Source organism: Peromyscus californicus, unplaced genomic scaffold (assembly GCF_007827085.1).
Source record: "Peromyscus californicus insignis strain IS unplaced genomic scaffold, ASM782708v3 Scaffold_11__1_contigs__length_118956290, whole genome shotgun sequence".
Classification (NCBI taxonomy): Eukaryota; Metazoa; Chordata; class Mammalia; order Rodentia; family Cricetidae; genus Peromyscus; species Peromyscus californicus.
Window position 1 is genome coordinate 104,370,344 of NW_026294402.1, and position 22,826 is coordinate 104,393,169.

The following is a 22,826-nucleotide window of genomic DNA, read 5'->3' on the forward strand; positions in this document are numbered from 1 at the left end:
TTTTGTTTTTTTGTTTTTTTGTTTTTAGAAATATTGTCTACAGAATCTTAGCAAGCCAGGGGGTTTGCATGCCTCTTATCATAGCACTCTGGAGGCCACGCCAGGAGGTTTAGAAGCTTGAGACCAGTCTGTATCACATAGTGAGACCCTGTCACACAGGAGAAAGAAAAAACACATGCTTTATCTTTTTCCTTCCATATTACTTCCTTTTTATTTGATATTAACTGTCTTTTGTTTATGTGTTCATTTAGGCTCTGGAGATGTACAAGGATGATTGGAATAAAGTCTCAGAACATGTTGGAAGTCGTACTCAGGATGAATGCATCCTCCACTTTTTGAGGCTTCCTATTGAGGACCCATACCTTGAAAATTCAGATGCTTCCCTTGGGCCGCTAGCTTACCAGCCTGTTCCTTTCAGCCAGTCAGGAAACCCAGTGATGAGTACTGTTGCCTTTTTAGCATCTGTGGTTGATCCTCGTGTGGCATCTGCTGCAGCAAAAGCAGCTTTGGGTATGTACTTTCTGTGTAAGCTGCCTCTCCAGCACCAAAGGCCGCCCTCAGATGGAAGTATTGTGAGCTCGATTCTTGGGTAACGTGCCTGCTCTGTAGAATGAGTACCTGGATTTGGTACTCCAAAACCCATGTAAGAACTGGACATTCCAGTATGTACTTGTTGCATCTGCCCTGGGGGCAGATAGATGGTCAGAAACTATATCTCAGAAAACAAGATGAAGGAAGAAGTGACCGAGAAAATCTGTCCTTATGTCAGCCTCTGAACTCTGCACATGCCCATTGTTGTGAGCTAGTTAGCAGTCTTACACACAAACATAAACCGACACGTGTATACTAACAGATGTTTTAAAAAATAGACCTCAGCTGTTACACTCATTTATGTAAATTGCCAAAAGCACCCTAAAGACAATGGGCTTCATAAAAAATATAAGTAACCTTTTAATGTATTAAAATAGTTTGAAGGTTAAGAGCATTTGTTTGAATTTTTTTTCATTTTTTAAAATCTATTTTGTGTGTGTGTGTTTTCTGTTTTTTGATTTGGTTTTGATTTGTTTATGTTTTTGTATTTTGAGACAAAGTTTCTCTGTGTAGCTTTCGATCCTGTCCTGGAACTCACTCTGTAGCCCAGGGTGTCCTCGAACTCACAGCGGTCCATCTGCCCCTGCCTTCCGAGTGCTGGGATTAAAGTGTGTGTGTGTTTATGCAGTCACCTACTATGATATATATCTGAAGGTCAGAGGATTAGTACTGGGAGGATTGGTTTTCACCTACCCACGTGTGCCTTGTGAATTAAACTTAAAACTCAGTCTAGCCACAGGTGCCTTTTCCTGCTGAGCTATCATGCTGGCCGATAGAATATTTGGTTAGAATTAGGGGAGCAGCTAGAGGTGATGGTAGACACCTATGAAATGCCAGCTTCTGGGAGGCAGAGGCAAAGGAATCATGACTTTGAGGTTCAGCTTGGACTACAATGGATCTTGTTTCCTACATACATGCACACACACCTTTTCCCCCCCTCAAATATGTAAAGAAAAAGTGGTTTTGTGGCATTAGGAAATAAATAGGTAGAGCTAAGGAACAGAATTTACTTCGTATTTTTGTAGTCAATTAATTTTGTTCATATGTTGTGTCATGCCAGAGGCAGTGGATCTCTAAGTTTAAGTCCAGCCTGGTCTACAGAGCAAGTTTCAGGAAAGGCTCCAAAGCTACACAGTGAAACCCTGTCTTGGGGGGGGGGGGGGACGACTTGTTCAGATGTCTTTTATGTTACAGGATTTTTAGCATTATGTTAGTCTGATCCTTGGTGTTTTTACAACTACCAGTCTAGGCAACCGAATGATAAAATTAAGACTGCAGTTTTAACTCTTAACAATAGATCTTCAAAAGTCTTTTTAAAGTATATTTAAGAAGTTATTATGGTGTTTAGGATAAAAACCTGGCCGGGCGGTGGTGGCGCACGCCTTTAATCCCAGCACTCGGGAGGCAGAGCCAGGCGGATCTCTGTGAGTTCGAGGCCAGCCTGGACTACCAAGTGAGTTCCAGGAAAGGCGCAAAGCTACACAGAGAAACCCTGTCTCGAAAAACCAAAAAAAAAAAAAAAAACCTGGAATAGTAGATTGATTCATTTTATCCTCTACCCCAAAGAGCTCACTGCAACCAAACCAATGCTATTATGCCAGTCACTCTAGGTCATGTGTAGGAGCATGTATCTATGCAAAATGAAAATGCTGTTATTCTCTTTTTGATCTTAAATCAGAGGAGTTTTCTCGGGTCCGAGAAGAAGTACCACTGGAATTAGTTGAAGCGCATGTCAAGAAAGTACAAGAAGCTGCTAGAGCCTCTGGGAAGGTAGATCCTACCTATGGCTTGGAGAGCAGCTGTATTGCAGGCACAGGTCCTGATGAGCCTGAGAAGCTTGGTGAGTTCACTGCTGTGCCCCAGGACTTGGTTACAAAATGTTTATATTCCCTGTCAGTGTGCAAAATATTAGGGTTTGCTTCTACTTAAGTGAACAAAACGATCAGTAGCAACTTGGTTAAGTTTGGTGTGTAATTTTCTTTTCCTCTCACATACTTGTGGGTCATAGGGCAAGAAGGCATGGAGAGAGCAAGAACTAAAAACAACGCCTCGTTAACAGAACAGTATCATGATTCAGACTTTTTTTTATTTTGTTTTGAGACCAGGTTTCTCTGTGTAGTATCTCTGGCTGTCCTAGATCTCCCTTTGTAGACCAGACTGGTATCTCGAATTCATACAGGTCCACCTGCCTCTGCCTGCTGAGTGCTGGGATTAAAGGTGTGCACTACCGCGCTTATTTTGACGTATTTATGGCTGATGAGAGACCTGTTTCATTATACGTACTTAAGTTATTTTACAATCATCTTATGTAAGTTTGTAATTCAATGGTTTCTACTATGTTCACATTTGTCTTCGTTACTTAAGTCTGTAACATTTTCTTTTCCATGATAGAATTCTAGTTCTGGGAGTTGTTTGTTCTCTTTCGAGACAACTTCTCATTATGTAGCCTACACTGATACGGTTTTCTATCCTCATCCTACTACATGTGGAGTTATAGGTTGGGTTTAAGAACTGCTTAAGGAGCCCAGGTGGCGGTGGTGACGCACGCCTTAATCCCAGCACTCGGGAGGCAGAGGCAGGCGGATCTCTGAGTTCAAGGCCAGCCTGGTCTACAGAGCGAGTTCCAGAACAGCCAAGGCTACACAGAGGAAACCCTGTCTCGGGAAAAAAAACAAAACCGAGAGTCTCCATATTCTTCTTAGCCCTGCCTCTTGTCAGCAGTTTACATAAACAGGATCATAAATGGACATACAGCCTTTTATGTCTCGATTCTTTAGCTTAACATGGTGTTCTCAAGGATCATCCATCAGTCTTTGCTCTGCTGTGTAGTGCTCTGAGCACATGTTCTCTGTTGGTTTATTTTTCATCAGCTCATAGACATTTGCCCTGTACATTTCTTCTGCTTTTATACTACCAAATAATGGTAAATAATCATTTTATACAACCATTTTATGAGCACAGCATTTCTCAATTCTGTGATATTCTGTGTTTGACTCTTTAAGAAACTGTCAGACATTTCCATTGTGCCTGTATATTTTATGTTCTTACCAATGATGTATGGAGGTTCCCTTTTCTCCACTTCCTTCTTTTAGGTGGTTTGTACCTGCCATTCTGTTGGTTTGAAGTGAATATCTTCATGATTCTCTTCCTGGAAGAGTAGAGCTTTTGGTTTTTATGTATGGTCACCCTGTTATGCAGCAGTGCAGCAAAATTACTAACTCAAGCTTAGTACCCATTGACCGACCTTCCCCACCTCTATTGACCCTCTACACAGCCTGAGCTCTGGGTGCTGTCCTTGTAGTCTCAATTCTGTTAGGCTAGCTTTTTACAGTTATTTTTTTTTTGGTATGTGTCTCTCTCTGTGTGATATGTGTAATGTTAGTACGTACTTGTTTGTGCCCATGTGTTCATGGAGGCGAGAGGATATCAGATTTCCTTTCCTTCTTATCATGCACTGGTAATCTAAGGCCATAGTAAGTTTCTAAACAAATGCCATTTAGTTTTCAAGTTACTTTTGTTTATTTTAAATTAAGTTGTTGCCAGCATGATTCTTTGGACCTCAAGTGGTTTGCATGTCAAACCACTTGAATGGTTTTCTTCATTAACTTTCATAATGGTGTGAATATCAGTAGTTTTTGAATTTTCAAGACAGTTTTGTTTAGCCCTGGCTGTCTTGGAACTCACTCTGTAATTGTGTGTATTTGTGTTTATATGTGCATGTGAGTGCAGGTGCCAGGGGACTCCAGAAAAAGAGTGTGGCATCTCTTGGAACTGTAGTTACAGTTGGATATGAGCCACCCAATGTGGGTGTTCAAATCAAATTCTGATACTTTGAACAAGCAGTTGATGCTCTTAACCACTGAGCCATCTCTTCACTCCCAACCCCAATCTGTAGTACTTCTCTATGTGGCAAGGGCTACAGAGGGCAACTTGGAGCAATCAGTTCTGTCCTCTACCATGTGGGTCCTGAGGACCTAACTCAAGTTATCGGGCTTGGTGGCAAGTGCTTTCACCAGCTGAGCCATCTTCCCAGGTGCAGCTCTTTCTTAAAGGCATCAACTTCAAGGAGGATGCAGTGAGCATGGGCATGTACATTCAGGGGTCAGTAAGGGTCTGCTCTTTCAGACACTCTGCTGTAAATCCTTTGTTTAGAGGAGAATCTTGACATACTGAGTTGTGTTTTGACAATCTGAATGGTCTATCATTTAGTAGATTGTTCACTTTGCTCCTTGACAGTCTGTGAGTAGAGTAGGTCTTGAGTCATTCCTCAGAGCCATATGTAGAGGTGCGGACTGGATCAGTTCAAGAGGGTTAAAAACTAGTTTCCAAACCAGGCATGGTGTTACAAGCCTTCAGTCCCAGCACTTAAGGCAGGTGGATCTTCCTGAGTTTGAGGCCAGCCTAGTCTACTATTTCAAACAAGACTGAAGTACAGACTATAATCTTAAGACTAGTTCATAACTGAGCCTTTAACCATTAAGGACTTGCTACGATTTAAGTGATTTTCTGATTATTCTTACTTGGGGTGGGGGGCAGGGTTTAATTTCTGTTATGTATCATTGCTTGCCTTTTAGGGACTGTTGTGTCAAATTAGCCACTTTGTTGACTTGATATATATACCCATACCTCTTGCTCTAAAGTATTCGTGTCAAATAAGATAACATATAAAACTGGCTGCCTTTCTTGTTCAGTTGGACATAGTTGAAAAAATTCATTCCAGCATTGGAGGATTTCTGGGTTAAACAAAAGCACAGAATTCATTTTTCAAGGAGCACTATGGATAGGAAGTATTGTAACAAGTAGTACAAGGATAGATGTAATTTTAGACTGAGGAAGGCCTCCAAAAGGTATGGGTTTGAGCTGAATTTTGGGAACATTTAGAATGTCCAAAAGCGGGTTCAGGCAAGAACAGTGAGGACTGAGGCACAAAAATGGAGAGGAGGTTCTTTAGAGAATGGGAAATAAACCTGGTAGCCACAATATGACATTCTTATTCAAATAGGAAGAGTAGTACACAGTGTTAGATGCCGTTAAAAACATTAAGTGACTGGGCGGTGGTGGCACATGCCTTTAATCCCAGCACTCTGAGGTAGAGCCAGGTGGATCTCTGTGAGTTCGAGGCCCGCCTGGGCTACAGAGTGAGTTCCAGGAAAGGCGCAAAGCTACACAGAGAAACCCTGTCTCGAAAAACCGAAAAAAAGAAATCAATTAATTTGGGGGTTCTGGAGAGATGGTTTAGCAATTAAGAGCACTGGCTGCTCTTCCTGAGGTCCTGTGTTCAATTCCCAGCAACCTCATGTTGGCCCACAACCATCTGTAATGAGATCTGATGCCCTCTTCTGGCCTACAGACAGAACACTGTATACATAATGAATAAATCTTAAAAACAAAATAGAGCATAAAGTGATGACAGGCTCATGAAGTATATGCTGTGTATTACATTCTTACATTTAATGTGGGGAATACACCAAGAGTCTCCAGGTATCGAGTTTCTGGCGTGCGGTGCACCCCATTCTCTTCTTCCAGACAAGACTGAACTTACTGCACTGCCAGTTCTCAAACCGTTTGGTCTCAGTTCTTTATACTCTTGAAAGACACTAGATACCAAAGATGCTTCTGTTGGTGAACATCATACTTAATGTTTTAGAAACCAAAACCTCTAAGGCTGAACTAGTTCATCGCCTATCATGTATGAGTCATGTACATCTATAGCACCATTTTAAAGTTAGAAACAAAATCTAAAAGCATTCACAAGAGCATGTTGCTTTAGCTGTCTGCTCAAAGGCTTCATCAAACATGTTTCTCTAAAAAGCACAACTCCACATTTATGAAAAAGAATCAATAAGGAAACACAAGCAACACTTTAGTTTTATGAACACTGCTTTTTCTTTGGAGACCCCATGGGTTTCTGGAACACATTTTTTTAATAACTGAATTAAATAAGCAATACTTTAGAGGGTATTCAGTTTGAGAGTGGGGAATACATAGAGACATTGAGATGTGACTAGAGGCACATAGAGTCAGTCAGTTAAGGAAGACGTAGAGATGACCTTTTAAAGCAGAATGAATTAGCATGGCATGTTCTACAGCAAATACCAATTACCCGAGGAGAAGCAGGTGATGTGGGCAAATTTGGCCACTCTGAAGATATTCATGGGGTAGATTTTGGTAGCCTTTTTGGTCTACCTTGTAGACATGGGGCCTCATCAGAATACAAGCAGAATGATTTGATATCTTTATAAAATAACTATAGGCAATTTACAGATGGGGTGCAGACGTGGCAGTCAGTGACAGAGCTGAATAAATAATCAAGAATGATAGATCATTAATTATTCAGAACATAGTTTTATAAGGCACCTATTTTACAAATATTTTCGTCTTACCAGTCTGACTTTCCATTTTCCTTCAGCCCTTTAGGTAATGATTTCTAATTCTCTTCTCATCCTGAGTTTGCTAACCACATTATTTTTAGAATGACTTTGGCAACTGCTCCCCCGTTTATGCCATGTGCCATCTTGTTTAAGTTACAATCTAAAAATCTATAAATCTACGGGGGCTTGGTGGCACATACCTTTCATCCTAGCACTTAAGAGACAGAGGCAGATCTCTCAGTTCCAGGCTAGCATGGTCAACATAGTGAGACCCTTAACTCTGCATATCTGGATAATTCTACCCGCTGGGACCAAGGATTTTCAGCCATCAGAATGATGATGGAAATGAGAGTGCCTCATCTCTAGTGTTAACAGATTAGGGGCTGGAGAGATAGATGGCTGAGCGGTTAAAAGCACTAACTAGCTGCTTTTCCACAAGGCCAGCCTAGGATTCCCAGCACTCACATAGAAGCTCCCAGCTATCTGTAACTCAGTTCCAGGGGACCAGATGCCCTCTTCTCTACTCCACTGCGAGTAGGTGGTGCAGAATTACCTGCAGGCAAAACACCCATACACATGGAATGAAAGTCAATAAATTGGGCACTTGCTAGCAGGACGTGGTAGTTAGTGCTCATCTGTAATCTCAGCACCCAGGAGGCAGCTGCAGGCAGACCGCTCTTCACTTCCAGGACAACCAGGGCTGTGTAGAGAATCTGTCTCAAAAACTAAAGAAAATAAATTTATAAACAAATAAATGGGGAGGGAAAATTGACAGTTCCTATCATAACTCAGACCAAACAGAAGCTCTGTATCTATACATCATGAGAGAAATACACAACATACAATTAAAATATGTTTAGACATTTCCTAAGAGTGTAAGCAGTTTTTCTTGTTTTTTCTACATTTAATGGCTCTTTAACTATACCATCATTATATAAGTAGATACCAAATTAAATTGCCTTTTATCTTAGCACAGCCAATTTTAAAAAGTTGGTGTCATATTTGCCTTACCTTACCAGAAAGAATGTGAGTTTGTATACTTTTGGAATGTGGAAATAGAACATATAAATGTGGGTAGTTTCCCAAAAGCAAATCGTGTTTGTCACTTCTTGATGATGATACATATTTATGAACCCATGAGTTTGGGGTTCATTTTAAAACCTGTATATATTACATTTTCTGTTTGGCTTTCTTCTCAGATCTTATTAATTTAATAAGTCTTCCTGTTTTGAGACAGGCTCTCATTATATGGACCAGCCTGGCCTTGAACTCATATATCCCTCTGTCTCTCCCTCTGTCTCCAGAATGCTGCAGTTAAAGGGGTGGGCCACCACCACCCAGCCAAAAGCTACATTTTAAAAATCTGAACTAAGAATCAGCATTACTGATAATTCTCTTCATCCCTATTCTTCTCACCTTCCCACTCCTAGCAGTGGGAATCCTATATTTTAAATAGAGTTCTATATACTTCTAGAATGACTTTTATCACTAGCATAGATAATAGTTAAACAACATATGTTAAGTATAATTTTGCTGCATTTTAGTTTTTATAAAATATAGAATATTTATATACTTGAGATGATTTTTTTCTTTCTCTCTTTTTTAAATTTTATTTATTTGTCATGTATACAGTGAGTATTCAGCCTGCAGGCCAGAAGAGGGCGCCAGGTCTCATTACAGATGGTTGTGAGGCACCATGTGGTTGCTGGGAATTGAACTCAGGACCTCTGGAAGAACAGCCAGTGCTCTTAACCTCTGAGCCATCTCTCCAGCCCCTCTTTTTCTTTTTTTATTCAGTGTTATGTTGCCCAATTTTTTACATGTGGTTATAGGATCCAGGTAGTTGTTAATTCATAATGTAAAATATGTTCTGTGTGATTATAATCCATGTTTAGCTACCTATACTGTTGAGTGGACAATTTGAGTTACTGCCTTTGTTTTGTATTTAAAACATCTGTGTACACTCTGATGCTTCATACTGTTCTAATACATTTCTTAACTCCTTTGTAGCTGGCAAATCTAATGAATCCACATCACTTACTTTGCTGTTTGACAGTAATTTTTTCATCAGATCTGTTCCTCAGTGGAACATTCTCCAACCTTACACGTTCTTGCTTGTTTTTAAGTTTGGGTGTGAACAGGCCCTGTGGTTAACAGTGTTTTAGAAAATGCAGTTTTCCTCAAAGCTTATGTGTTAGTTTTTACTTGGACTGACAGACAGCCTATTTAACACTACCTGGTGTATAGTCCACCTGGTCAGCAAGTATGAAATGTCACTTCCTGTGATCTTCCCTCCATCTCTGACTCACTCATGTGTACTATCTTTCCTGTTTCTTGGTTGATCCATGAACCAGTTCATCTTGGCTTCTGCTCCCTGTTTTATTGTGGGTTTCATTTTCTGTGTATGTCTTCTGTGCTAATTCTTTATTTACCGTTCTGCATAGGTTTTCTCCCATTTTGTTACTCACTTCATCTTTTTGGTTTTTTGAGAAAATACTTCTAGCTCACAGAGCTCACTCTCTATGTACCCAATGCTGAAATTAAAGGTGTACAAACCATAATTGGCTTTTTTTGGGGGACTTTTCTTTTATTTAGATTTATTGTATTTTATGAGTATAGTTATTTTTGCCTGCATACCTGGTGGCCTCAGAGGTCAGAAGAGGGCATTGGATCCCCTGCACCTGGTGTTATGGATAGTTTTGAGACTGTCATTGCTGGGAATAGAACCTGGGTCCTCTACAAAACCAACACGCACTGTCTCGCAGCTCTGTCTTTTTGAAGACGCAGTTATTAATTTTTAATAGAGTTAACATCATACTTTTTTTATGCTATGACAGCCCTTTGTGTCTGGTTGTTTTTTTTTTTTTTTTTTTTTTTTTTTTTTTTTTTTTTTTTTTTTTTTGGTTTTTTGAGACAGGGTTTCTCTGTGTAGCTTTGCGCCTTTCCTGGGACTCACTTGGTAGCCCAGGCTGGCCTCGAACTCACAGAGATCCGCCTGGCTCTGCCTCCCGAGTGCTGGGATTAAAGGCGTGCGCCACCACCGCCCGGCTGTCTGTTGTTTTTTCTGTGTTTTCTTTTATACACTGCTATCATGTACTCATTTTCTTTCGGTTTGAAAGCTTTATAAATAGATACAATGTTTCTCATTCCCCCACTCCTACCTCCGATTTTCCTAACCCTAAACTTCTCCCTCCCAGCTTCATGTCCTCATTTAAAATATATATGTATGTATGTATGTATGTATATGTGTGTGTGTGTGTGTGTATATATATATACACACACACACACACACATACCCTAGCTGGGTTCAGTGTAGCACACCTTTAACTCTATATTCGGGAGGCAGACAGGAGGATCTCTGACTTCTGGCCAAACTGGTCTACATAGTGAGTTCCACTCTAGCCACAGCAATATAGTGAGACCCTGTCTCCAAAAAAGAAGAAGAAAGCAGAAATAAGTAACATAGAAGCCCTCTTAAGTTCAAGTAAGTGCTACTTATATGGACATAGTTTGCCCCTGTCTTGGAACCACATTGGCTGTTTTTAGGCAGCCCTGTGCAAGAATTGGAGGGTAGGGGTTGGAGATTTAGCTCAGTGGTAGAGCACTTGCCTAGCAAGTGCAAGGCCCTGGGTTCAGTCCTCAGCTCCAGAAAATAAAATTAAAAAAAAAAAAAAAAGAATTGGAGGGTACTTTTTGCTTCCTTGAACTTGGCTAGACCATTTTAATTACTTGACAGCGATTACGTGTTGATAATATTGCTCCATTCAAGTCCTGGTCCTAGAGTTTTTGCATGATCTGATGCTACTTCCGACACTATGTGCTTAAAGCTTTTGGAAACATTATTGATCAGTAGCTGCTAGTCAACCATTATTCTAGAAACAGATTGGTGGACTCCTGTTAAAACTCTAGACGACAATTTTCCTAATCAGTAGCTTTGAGCACTACTTTTTTTTGTTGTTGTTGTTAATAAAACTGTTTGAAGTGTTTAAATCCTCTTATTAGTGGTAAATACTTGCATTTACAATGGATAATATAAAATTTTAATACTTGAGTGTTTAAAACCCTTTATTTAAAAATAGAACAATCTCTTTTTACCTTTAAGAATGTTTGCTGGTTTTTGTTTTAAAGAATATTCATTTTCTATAATATTGTCTTCTTTCCCCTACAACTCTCCTCCTAGAGATTGACTTCAGATCATGATCTTCCTTAATTCTAACAGTAAATCTTTGTTATATAAAATCATGTTATATAAAGGATAGATTCCCTTAACAGCATTCCCAGTATACATTATTAGATAGCCCATAGCAACATTATTACCCTCTTTCTGATGTTATAAAATCATGTTATATAAAGGATAGATTCCCTTAACAGCATTCCCAGTATACATTATTAGATAGCCCAGAGCACCATTATTACCCTCTTTCTGACTATTCTCACCTCGTGAATTGGGATCACATACACCGTTGTCTATCTTGTCTCCCTAACATTGTACTTCTGACCATGTGTTCTCCTGTTTGTCATGGCTCCTTAGAAGATACTCTGCCCTTGTTTGTACTTCTGTTGCTGAGACAGGTCACACCCTTGTGTGCTGTGATAGAACAGTTGGCTTCTGCGCCTAACGCTGGCCAGAGTTAGATGATTTTGTGGTTTCAGCAAATACAGGATTGAGCAATGTCTGACTGAAATGTGTACTCGTTAAATATCTGTTAGATAAAATGAACTCTCCTTACTCGCTAACATTTTAAAAACGGTTTTATTACTATATACAGAAAATTCACACGAGCATTGTGCATTTCCTCAAGGAAAATTCATTCCTGCTGTCTCCTCTAACTTCCCTTCCCTTCCGCAGTTACCCACTATCCTGACTTTAACAGTACTTATTACTCTCATGTCCTTAGTCCTTCCTCATAATGGATGTGCTATATATGGCTCACTTCCTTTGCCACCAGGAGGACTGGTTAATTATACTGCATAGAAATATATTTCAGATGCTCTCCATACACTGATTTTTACCTGTTTCTCATTGTTTATTCTTTCACTTGTAGAAGGGTCTGAAGAAGAAAAGATGGAAACAGATTCTGATGGTCAGCAGCTTGAGAAGGTAAAGGCTATTCAGGTGTCTCCTCACAGAGAAACCATACAGTGCCTTTCCAGCGTCCTGGTTTTCAGATGTTGTGATATGTCAAGTCGTCTTCAGGGACTACCAGTGGATAGACTGATTTCCATTGATTCTTCACTACAATTTCGTCCAATCCTTGTCCTCCTCTTTGGCACCCTGTGAAAGCACAGTTGGGAGTAGGAATACAAAAGTTAGTTATTGTGAATATTGTATTATAGGACCTAGGTGTTATACTTGTACCAGAAGACAATTGATTTCCTACGAGAGTTCACTGCTGACAGAAGGACTATTTAGTAAAAATTTATGAGGAGCTGACCTTTGAGGTAGATTTTAAAGAGTAAAACCTGTATAAATTGAAATGGAGGATCAGGATTCAAAGCCTGTGAATGTCATCATGTGTCCATGGCCCGGTCCCTGTCCATAAGAGATAGTAAAGGCTCAGCAGTATACTGAATGTACAGCCTCTTCAGGGACGACCTTGGTGTGTATATTAGCAGTTACAGACTATAGTGGACACTCAGTCACTATTTGAGTGATTATACATGAATGGGATTTAAAGTCTCGATTCCATGTTGTAGTATGAAATTACATAGATAAGGCGAAGCTACAGTTAATAATATAATTGGTTACCGTTCCGGCATTGTTGCAAATATCACAGAGTAATTCTACATTTGTGATTTCATTTAATTTATTTTGGGTTGCTTCCTGTTTTTGATTTCTTTTTTCTTTTTATTTTCTTCTTTTGGAAGATTTATTTATTATATACACAGTGTTCTACCTGCTTGAATGCTTGCATGACAGAAGAGGGCACTGGATCTAATTGTAGATGGTTGTGACCCACCAGGTGGTTGCTGGGAATTGAACTCAGGACCTCTGAAAGAGCTGCCAGTGCTCTTATCTTCTGAGCCATCTCTCCAGCCTGAGTTTTTGTTTGTTTGTTTGTTTTGAGACAGGGTTTCTCTGTGTAAGAACCCTGCCTGTCCTGGAACTCACTTTGTAGACCAGGCTAGCCTTGAACTCACCAGAGATCCACTTGCCTCTGCCTCCTGAGTGCTGAGATTAAAGGCAATGTGCCACCACCACCCAGCTTGTGGGTTGTTTTTTTGGAACATAGTCACACTGTTGAGCTCTGGCTGTCTAGAACTCACTGTATAGAACAATCATTCTCAAACTCACAGATTTCTCTCCTGTGTCTGTCTTTTGAATGCTGAACCCCTGCACCTTGCCTTCATCTTAATTTATTATTACTATTATTATTACTTTATTTTAATTTTTTTTGCTTGTATGCACATCTGCACCACTTGCATGCCTGGTGCCTGGGGAGACCAGAAGAGGGCATCTGGTTCCCTCGTACAGCGTTACAGGTGGTTGTGAACTGCCATGTAGATTCTAGGAATCCATCCTGGATCTTCTGAAGAACAGCCAGTGCCCTTCTTTCTTGAACCATGTCTCTAGCCTCTCATTTAATTCTTAAAATAGCCTCATCAAGTCAGTGGTAGTTTCCATTTTATAGACTGTGTTCTCTTTTTTGTTCAAGGTCACAGAAATTTCAAAAGTTCCAAATGTTGACCCGATGAATTGGTTTTCAGTTACCAAAGCATGATCACAGTTGCTGTGTTCTTAAATCCATCAGTAAATGACATGATAAAATCATTTCATCAAGTTTTCCTCTGGTGTGACAGTCAAATGCATTCAGCCCTTTAAAACACTTGTCACTTAGATCCCCAGAACCCACAGAAATGTCAGGTGCCTATGTTTGCCTGCCTATAATTTTAGCTTCAGAAGGCAGAGATAGGACCCCCAAGCATTATGACTTTAAGAGACCATGCCTCATTGAATAATGTGGAACGGTGACTGGGGATATTTACCAATGTCAACCGCAGGGCTCCTCGTGCACGTGCACCCACATTTATGCAAACATGTACACATACCACACACGAAAATGGGGAGGGCACCACAGAAAATTAACCTTGTGCCCATGTAGTTTTTATGTTTTGGGTTTTTTTGTTTTTGTTTTGTTTTGTTTTCAATCAGTAAATAATACTGGTTAGCTACTCTATTCCTTTGGGCATTGTAAACCTGGTCTTGGTAGCAGAGGTTGCAGAAGCACCAGATACTATGTGCTTGGGAGATGTATCATTCCACGAGCACCTAGATTTCAAATTGGTTAAAAATCTGTATCTCACAATTTGTTAGTCTCATTTGTCGGTCTTCTTTACCAGGCCCATCAGAATTTAGTCTATTTCTTGGCAAAAATACTGAAGCCTGTTGTGAGCGTAAGGAGTTTTCCCTCCTCAGAGGTCTGCTTGACTTACTCCCTGTTCTTGTTTTGTGCTAATTTCAGGCAGAAAACAAAGTGGAAAATGAATCAGATGAAGGTGATAAAACCCAAGATGGAGAAAATGAGAAAAACAGTGAGAAGGAGCAAGACAGTGAAGTTCGCGAGGACGTCAACCCAGGTGAGTGGGCCAGAGCTCCTTAGACTGTGTCAGCCCGTGACTCAGAGACCAAAGATGCTCTGGCCTCTCTCTCTCCACTGCAGATGCGATGGGCTACCAACCAGCTCCCAAGTAAAGACACGGAGACTTATTGTTAGTTATGAATGCTTGTTCCACTAGCTCTTTTAATTTAACCTGTTTCTATTCATCTCTTTTTCTTCAGAGAAAACACCTTTCTTTCATTCTGTATGTCCTACTTTCCTACTTCCTCCATTACTGGCTGGCTGGCCCCTGGTGTCTGTTTTTCTTTTTTCCTTGAGCCTAAATTCCTCCTCCTACTTATTCTCTCTGCCGGGAAGTCCTGCCTATACCTTCTCTTTTGCTGTTGGGCATTCAATTTTTTTTTAGACCAGTAGGTTCCTTAGGCAGGCAAGGTAAAACCGCAACACATCTTTACATAGTTGAACAAATACTCCATAATACTCCTCCTTTAAAATATTATTTTTTAAGAAAAATGCATTTGTTTTATTTGTTTTATTGTTAGTAGTGGGTTTTGGTTGCTTTGTTTGCTTGCTTGTTTATTTGTTTGACAGGGTCTCACTCTGTAGCTCAGGCTGGCCTGGAAATTGAATATCTGCCTACCTTAGCTTCCTATGTATTTTTTTTTTTGTTTTTGTTTTTTTTTTTTTCAAGACAGGGTTTCTCTGTGTAGACCAGCCTGGATTGGAACTAGCTCTGTAGACCAGGCTGGCCTCGAACTCACAGAGATCCGCCTGGCTCTGCCTCCTGAGTGCTGGGATTAAAGGCGTGCGCCACCACCGCCCGGCTTTCCTATGTATTTTTATTTTATGTACATGGGTGTTTTGCCTGTGTGCATGTCTTTGCAACATATGTGCATTACCCTTGGAACTAGAATTGTAGACAGTTGTGAGCTGACATTCAAATGCCGAGAATTGAGCCATAGTCCTATGGGAAAAGCAGCCAGTGAGTGTTCTTAACCACTTTGCTCTAGTCTCCTGTGTTCGGTGTTTTTAGACAGTGGCTAGAAGAGCCCAAGCTGACCTTCAGCTTGATATGGAACTGATGTTGGTCTTGAACTCTTGGAGTCCTGACCCTCTTGCTGCTTCCTCCCAAGCACTGAGATTGAAGATTTGTACCACATGCCTAGCCCGTAGGTTTTATTGAACACTTCATGCCAGTGCTTATTCTGGAAGCTGCTCTTCCCTCTTTGTTTTCAATAGAAATTAAGCAAATTGTTCACCAACATTTCAGTTCCCTTGTTCTTTGGTCTCTCTGTGTCTGTGTTCTGTTTCTTCCAGTTTGTTGACTCCATTGTTCTTTTAGGGGGTGTCACTTCGTCTGTCCTATTCTTGCCAGTGTATTCTGTCTGTTGCAATAGCAGCCCCTCATGTCTGTCTGAGACTTGTGGAGTACTGTTCTCAGTTTCTGATTGCATCCAGACTCAGTTGTCCTCAGAATATTCTGCTGCTTAGGAAACAAATGAGTCTTTAATTGTGCTCCCCTGAACTCACCTTTATATCCAAGGGAGCTATACACAGAACTAGAAAAGTGACACAGCCGGGCAGTGGTGGCGCACACCTGTAATCCCAGCACTCGGGAGTTCAAGGCCAGCCTGGTCTACAGCGCTAGTCCAGGACAGGCTCCAAAGCTACAGAGAAACCCTGTCTCAAAAAGAAAACTAAAAAAAAAAAAAAAAAAAAAAAAACTAGAAAAGTGACACAAAACCAGGGTGTGCCACTTCAGATATCCTCTAGATGTGCACTTAAATGCAGAGGACGAGTCAGTGAGACTCTTGTTACATCAGTTCTAGTTTGTCATGGCAAAAGTGGTTAAGATGTGTTATTGAGACTTGAGTACACTCGTAATAAAGCTTTTTAAAAATATTTTCAGAAGAAAAGGAGAATGAAGAGAACAAGGAACTCACTGATACGTGTAAAGAAAGAGAAAGCGATACCGGGAAGAAGAAAGTGGAACATGAGATTTCTGAGGGAAATGTCGCCACAGCCGCAGCAGCTGCTCTCGCCTCAGCTGCCACCAAAGCCAAGGTTTGCCCCAACAGCCCCTTTCCCGCGCTCTCTTAAGCCATGAATGGTCACATTGTTTTTAGTTAATTGGGAACATTTAGTATAAAGAACCTCCCTCCCGGCAGGAGATGACTGTTCGCTTGAATGACATTTCTAGGTTAAGAAATCCCCAGGCAGGAGGAGGGTGTTGAGAGTGGATCCGGTCCTAAGGGGTGACACATTCCTTGCCTTCATTGTTGTCTTTAGCTTTGTGGAGGCCACCGATTGAAGGCCTGTGTTCCATTCCCCTTAAGCACCTCCTTTATCGTTTTGTTTTTAGTTTGCCTATGGAACTTGTCTTGGGTCATTGTTTCAATAATTTTTACCAAATTGAAATATTAACGATTTTAAGACAAAATCTGCTTCTTTGTATAATTCTTCATCTTGATGTTACAGACTGAAAAGAAAGAAAGAACCTAAAATAGCTTTTTCTCCTTGAATTTGCCAGCTTTTCTGGGGGTGGTTTTTTCTATTTATAACATGGTCTCGGCTGCACTGCATATTTAAGAAGACAGGAAAATGTTATTTTTCCCACGCTTTGTGTTAATTTAGCATTTTAAAGCATTCTGAAGATGAATATATGAAATTAAAAAAATTCATCCATTCTTCCTGAGTGGTTTCCTTCCATAATAATTTACCAGATTTCAAGGACCAGCAGGTTCTAGAACTTTCCTAATCATCTGTCTGGAGTATTTCTTCACATGTTGACACAGGTCTTCTTCCATAGTCCTTCAAACACTCTGCTGATGTGAACTACTTACTCTTAAGTGTTTAAGCTGTAAGGTATGAGTCACAGCAGATTCATAGGTCAGACACTTCAAACCACAAAGCCACTGTTAGGAGTTTCTGCCCCTCTGACCTAGGTGGATATAAATCCCCTGAAGGGAGTATTTCTGGAGATGTTATTACAAGCCAAGGGGATTACGCAGACAACCCAGGCACATACCTGGTTTTTACTAAAGTAGCCTTACATCCTGCATTTTTATTCTTGCCCATGTATTTCAAAGATAGTTTCTAAACTATATCCTTTTTCTCTCATGGTTTTATTCACAACCTGTCTCTCCCTCCTAGCCACCATGCCTCCCTTTCCTGTGAGTTTTGGGGCATGCTCTTACGTAATCGTAAGTACTAATGTAGTTGCCAATTTATTGCTTCCTTTTCTCTAGTTTGGTCCTTATTGAACACAGTTTTCTTTTTTCATGTCTTCCGGTATTCTGCCAGGTTGGATTATTTGGACATCATCTCCTTATCTCTGAATTGTATGGAGTTTTGATTGTGTTGTTTTGAGACAGGTTATCACTATGTAGCCTTGATGACCCACTTGCCTCTGGATGCTGAGTGTGCTCTACTATGCCCAGATGTGTATGAATTCTCGCTATACATAATGTCCTTGGCGATTGTCTCATCAGTATAGATTAGAAACTACAAGAGCATTCCTCCTTTCTTAGTCGTCAGACCTGTAACCTTTGCTTATCTTTGATTTCTTGGTCTTAGGTTTGCCCTGACTTTTCTGGTACCGAGTCTGTAATAGCCCTTTCATCATCTGCTAAGGACCAGCCACTCTTGGAGAGTCCTCTCTTAATCCTTGCCTGTTTCCACTATCCCGTTATCTATCATGGAACTCAAGTGGACTTTGGTTTTATGATTAGGACTTTTATTTAGTTTTAAGCCTCTTCTCTTGTCTTTCCTTTGGAATTTTTGTGTTTCTTGTGGTTCTAAAAAGCAGAATCTAGCATTTCTAACCATTTCCGTCCCGCAGCATGGTTCTCTTACTCCTTCTTCCTGTAATTTCTCCTGTTCTTAACCACCATCGTGTGCTTTAGTACATTTCTTTCTTTTTTTTTTTTTTGGTTTTTCGAGACAGGGTTTCCCTGTGTAGCTTTGCGCCTTTTCCTGGAACTCACTTGGTAGCCCAGGCTGGCCTCGAACTCACAGAGATCCACCTGGCTCTTCCTCCCGAGTGCTGGGATTAAAGGCGTGCGCCACCACCGCCCGGCCCAACATTTCTTATGATAAGGAAATAAAATGATTGACTATCTGTTTTATCTGTTATATACTAGGGACCATGGCTGCTAAATTTCCTTCTCTTTATAGAAACTACATCAAACATCATCTGTCCTGACCTTTGCTGTTTTGTGCAGTTGAGAATACTATGAAGAGACATTTTCGTCACTCAGCCTATACTTGCTCATCATCAGCTCTATTTCTAAAAACTAGGAGGTTTACTGTTTAGTCCCCACCAACCCCCATACAGATTTTCTCTGTGCAGCTCTGGCTGTCAGAGCTCACCATGTAGACCAGGCTGGCCTCAAACTCAGAGAACCATCTCCCTCTACCTCCCGAGTGTTATGATTATAGAGGCTTCCAGTGTTCAGTATTAAGGCAAATGTCCCTCTAATGTGACAGTAGTGCAGAAATGTTCCTGCTGTAAAGGTTGCGCGTGTGAGTGTAGTGCCTTATAGCTGGATCTGAGAGATCATGCAGCACATACTCACTTTTGTGCTGGATGCTAATCAGGGTGCAAGGAATTCACTTAAATTACTGTAATTAGCAAAGCTTCACTAAGCAGTCCAAGTTTCTCTTACTCTGACTTTGTTTTTCTGTGTCTATAAACAGCTTTGTTATTATGCTTGTCACCCTCATGCATAGAGAGGTAATTAGAGTCTCAGATCGAGCTCTTCAACAGACGAGGCGGGTAACTTCTGCGTTCCTACCAGCCTTTCCATGGGAGTATCCCTTCAGGAACATGTCCATTTTTGCATCTGTTGACAAACTGTGATGGACCACACCTGCAGTAGGATTGGGGGAACATGAATAGGCATATCCACACATGGCTAGGTCCGCTGGGTTTTCTTCCATCTTGGTGCTGAGAATTAGAAGGAGGAGCTGAAACTTACCTTTCGAGTGAACTAGAGACCTCAGAGCCAGGATATATTTTTGTTCTCAGAATAATATAGGCATTTCTCTCAAGAAAACAAATCCCACTTTCTCAAAGTCATATATGTTTGCCTTAAATTTCTTCATAAACTACTCTGTGTCCATACAAATTAAGGTATGATGGGTAAACATCATGTAAACATATACATAACTACTCCATATGTCACAGGTGTTGATTGACGTGTACTTCAAACAGAGCTATGTCATCATATCTCTGTAAATAGTACAGTGCACAGATGACCAAAGGGAAAGTCGGCCTGTTAGACTATTCATCTGCAGTTAGCCCTGTTCATGTTAGCCCCATGCTTGTGTGAGTCAACAGAAATTACTTCTGTGCATGGGAATCCCTGCCTCAAACCCATGACAGTGAAGTGGCTACTTTAGTTTCCTTAATCATCTCTACTTAGGGTTTTCCCAAAATTGCATATTCTTTTGTGGCATGTCTTTATAATCTGTTCATCAAGTTTTGTAAAGTCAGTTTTTTAATAGTTGGTCTCTTCCTCTGATACTTCTGTGGATCCCCTTGGTTCTTCTGTTCCCAGGTTGTCATAAATGCATTCCTTGAGGGTCAGCGAAGTCCTTGATGTGATTTTTCTAGTTTTTCCCTGCATCTGCTAGAACATGTCCTTCATTTTCATTAGTATGTATAAGAAGGAAAGCTTTTCAACTCTTGACTTCAGAAATATGTATTCTGAAAAACTGGAGAAATATCCTCTCCATTGACTAGCTGCTGTACGTGGCTCTAATTTGAATTTCATTACACCTCAAGAGTTTTGAGTGCATGCTGTAACCTGGTTTAGTTTTAAAAATCTGACACAATCCAAACTAGTTTTTTGCTTGTTTTTGGTTTTGCAGACAGGTTTTCTTTGTGTAGCTAGGTCTGGCTGTCCTGGAACTTGTTCTATAGACAAGGCTGGCCTTGAACTCATCGACCTGTCCCTACCTCCTGGCTGGGATTAAAGGCATGTGCCACCACTGCCCAGCAAGAATTATATTATAATAATATAATTACAACATGTCTCCGTTTCCTCGTTCCAGACCCTCTGAGATGCCCCTCCTTGTTCTTCCACATTCATGTTTTTTGGAATAAATGCTATTTATTGGTATTGCACGCATATACGTATATTCATATATATTCCTGAATATAATCTGTTCATGTGTCAGAACCTAGTCTCACCAACACAACTGCCCAACACGGGCTAAACGGCAACGATACCCAAGTCCCGAGGCCTCAGCAGGGCACAGAGAAGTACAAAATCATTTTTTAATTGAGGGTTTTCCCCTTATGACTTGTTTCTTGCTTTTTTGCTGCTCTGAGATTTTCTGTGTTTTGTTCTTAAATTCCCAATGAAACTGATACTTTTTATTTTAACTTTTCATACTTAACTATTTAGTGTTTAACTGTTTAACTTTTTTCATATTTAACTTTCATACTTGATGCCCTTTCTGCTATCACATATATGATCTGCAATTTTGAGGGGACATGTCTTAGCATTATGTATTTAATAATACAAAGGAATTCTTCCAATTTCCTACATAATCTAAAGGAGACAGAATATTTTCTGCTAAACGCTATGGTTTTCAGTGACTCAGTCACATAAAAATGGGTATAGAACTTGGTGATACTGTTTCTCCCTTAGGAAGGCTTCCTGGTGGCTGCATGACAGAACTGAAAAGGAAACTTGCTTTACTTGACATCTGGTTGTAACTTTTCAATTTCGTGTTATTTATATGGGTTTATTTTTCAAAAATACACATGAGCTGGGCGGTGGTGGCGCACGCCTTTAATCCCAGCACTCGGGAGGCAGAGCCAGGCGGATCTCTGTGAGTTCGAGGCCAGCCTGGACTACCAAGTGAGTTCCAGGAAAGGCGCAAAGCTACACTGAGAAACCCTGTCTCGAAAAAACAGAAACAAAAACAAAAATACACATGAGCCAGTAAGATGACTCCATGGATTAGAAGGTTTTTTAGGCCTGGGTACCTGAGTCCTGTCCCATTTTAGAAAGAACTTGCTATAGTTGGCCTCTGGTGTCTGCTGTGGTACCCAGGCATCTACAGTCACAAAAGACTTGCTCAATAATGAAATAAAAGTTAATATATTTAAACAAAATTATAAATTACATAGTATTCTCATCATAGTGATGACCAGCTTAAAATTTTTTAAATATTTTTTACCATATTGTGTCACAATGTATGTCATGAATGATTTATGTGCAGTGCCATAGGAAGTACTTTTAGCTTTCATTGAGATGTCTCCACAGCTTGTATATGACATTGCATTGTTGTTATCTGTAAAAGAACAACAATTGAGTCCAGAGAGGTGGCTTGGTGGTTAATAACGTATATTGCTCTTACTGAAGACCCAGGTTTAGTTCCCAGTACCACTTTGGGTAGATCACAAGTTCCTGTAACTCCCGTTGTGGAAACTGTGATGCCCTGTTCTGGATACCAAGGGTAATGTACACAAGTGTACAGACTCACAAGCAGACATTTATTTACATGTACACATAATTTTTTAAAGTAAAACATCCTGCTGTACATGGTTGTGCATGTTTTTAATCCCAGCACTCAAAGGCAGGAGGATCTCTTGAGTTCGAGGCCAACCTGGCCTACAGAATAAGTTCCAAGAAAGCCAGGGCTACACAAAGAAAACCCTGTCTTGAAAAGCCAATAAAGTAAAATCATTCTTAAAGCCTGGTAGTTAAACTATGATATAGCATCCCATGTCACCATTGCTCCAGAAGCCTGTCATAAATGCCTCCTATATGTTAACTCCTAGATTCTATAGGAGATCAAGAGGTTAGAAAGATAGCCTTCTCTACATATTATTAAATTCTCATGTACAAATAACACACACACAAAGTTTAGCAGATAATGATAAAGAGACTGCAAAATGTATTTTGGAATTTGTTGGGGACTGATCATTGCAGATGGTCAGAGCCTGGCCAGTATGGGTAATGTGGCCCTTTTCTTCTTTGTGCTGCTTAGTAGTCAAGTAACATGAATGAAACTGTCATGCTCATGGCTGTGGAGTCATTCGGCCATCTTCCAGAGTGACTTCCTTTCTGTTCTGTGTTTGTATGTATAGCTCTGGATACTTTCTTTAAGCTTAGGGTGAAGTACTGTTCTGGTCTTCCTTGCCCCACACAATGCTTACCATGGGAAAGCTTTGCAATAGGGTTTTTGCAGCTCAAGAGACAAACTGCTTATCCCTGGATAATTCATAGGAGGAAAAGATGGTGAGGACAGATGTGAAGGATTCATCTTTGGTTTTGTTTTTTAGCTC

General features: G+C 40.4%; 1 protein-coding gene across 4 annotated transcripts in view; it reads left to right on the plus strand.

Moving 5' to 3' along the window:
• Smarcc1 (SWI/SNF related, matrix associated, actin dependent regulator of chromatin subfamily c member 1) overlaps nt 1-22,826 on the plus strand; it is a 146,032-nt gene that overhangs the window by 87,959 nt on the left and 35,247 nt on the right. For all 4 annotated transcript variants that reach the window (XM_052721783.1, XM_052721791.1, XM_052721769.1 and 1 more), the window contains exons 20-24: nt 252-510; nt 2,270-2,431; nt 12,008-12,063; nt 14,426-14,540; nt 16,431-16,585. In XM_052721783.1, the coding sequence (XP_052577743.1) occupies nt 252-510; nt 2,270-2,431; nt 12,008-12,063; nt 14,426-14,540; nt 16,431-16,585 (747 nt within the window). The remainder of the gene's footprint in view (nt 1-251; nt 511-2,269; nt 2,432-12,007; nt 12,064-14,425; nt 14,541-16,430; nt 16,586-22,826) is intronic.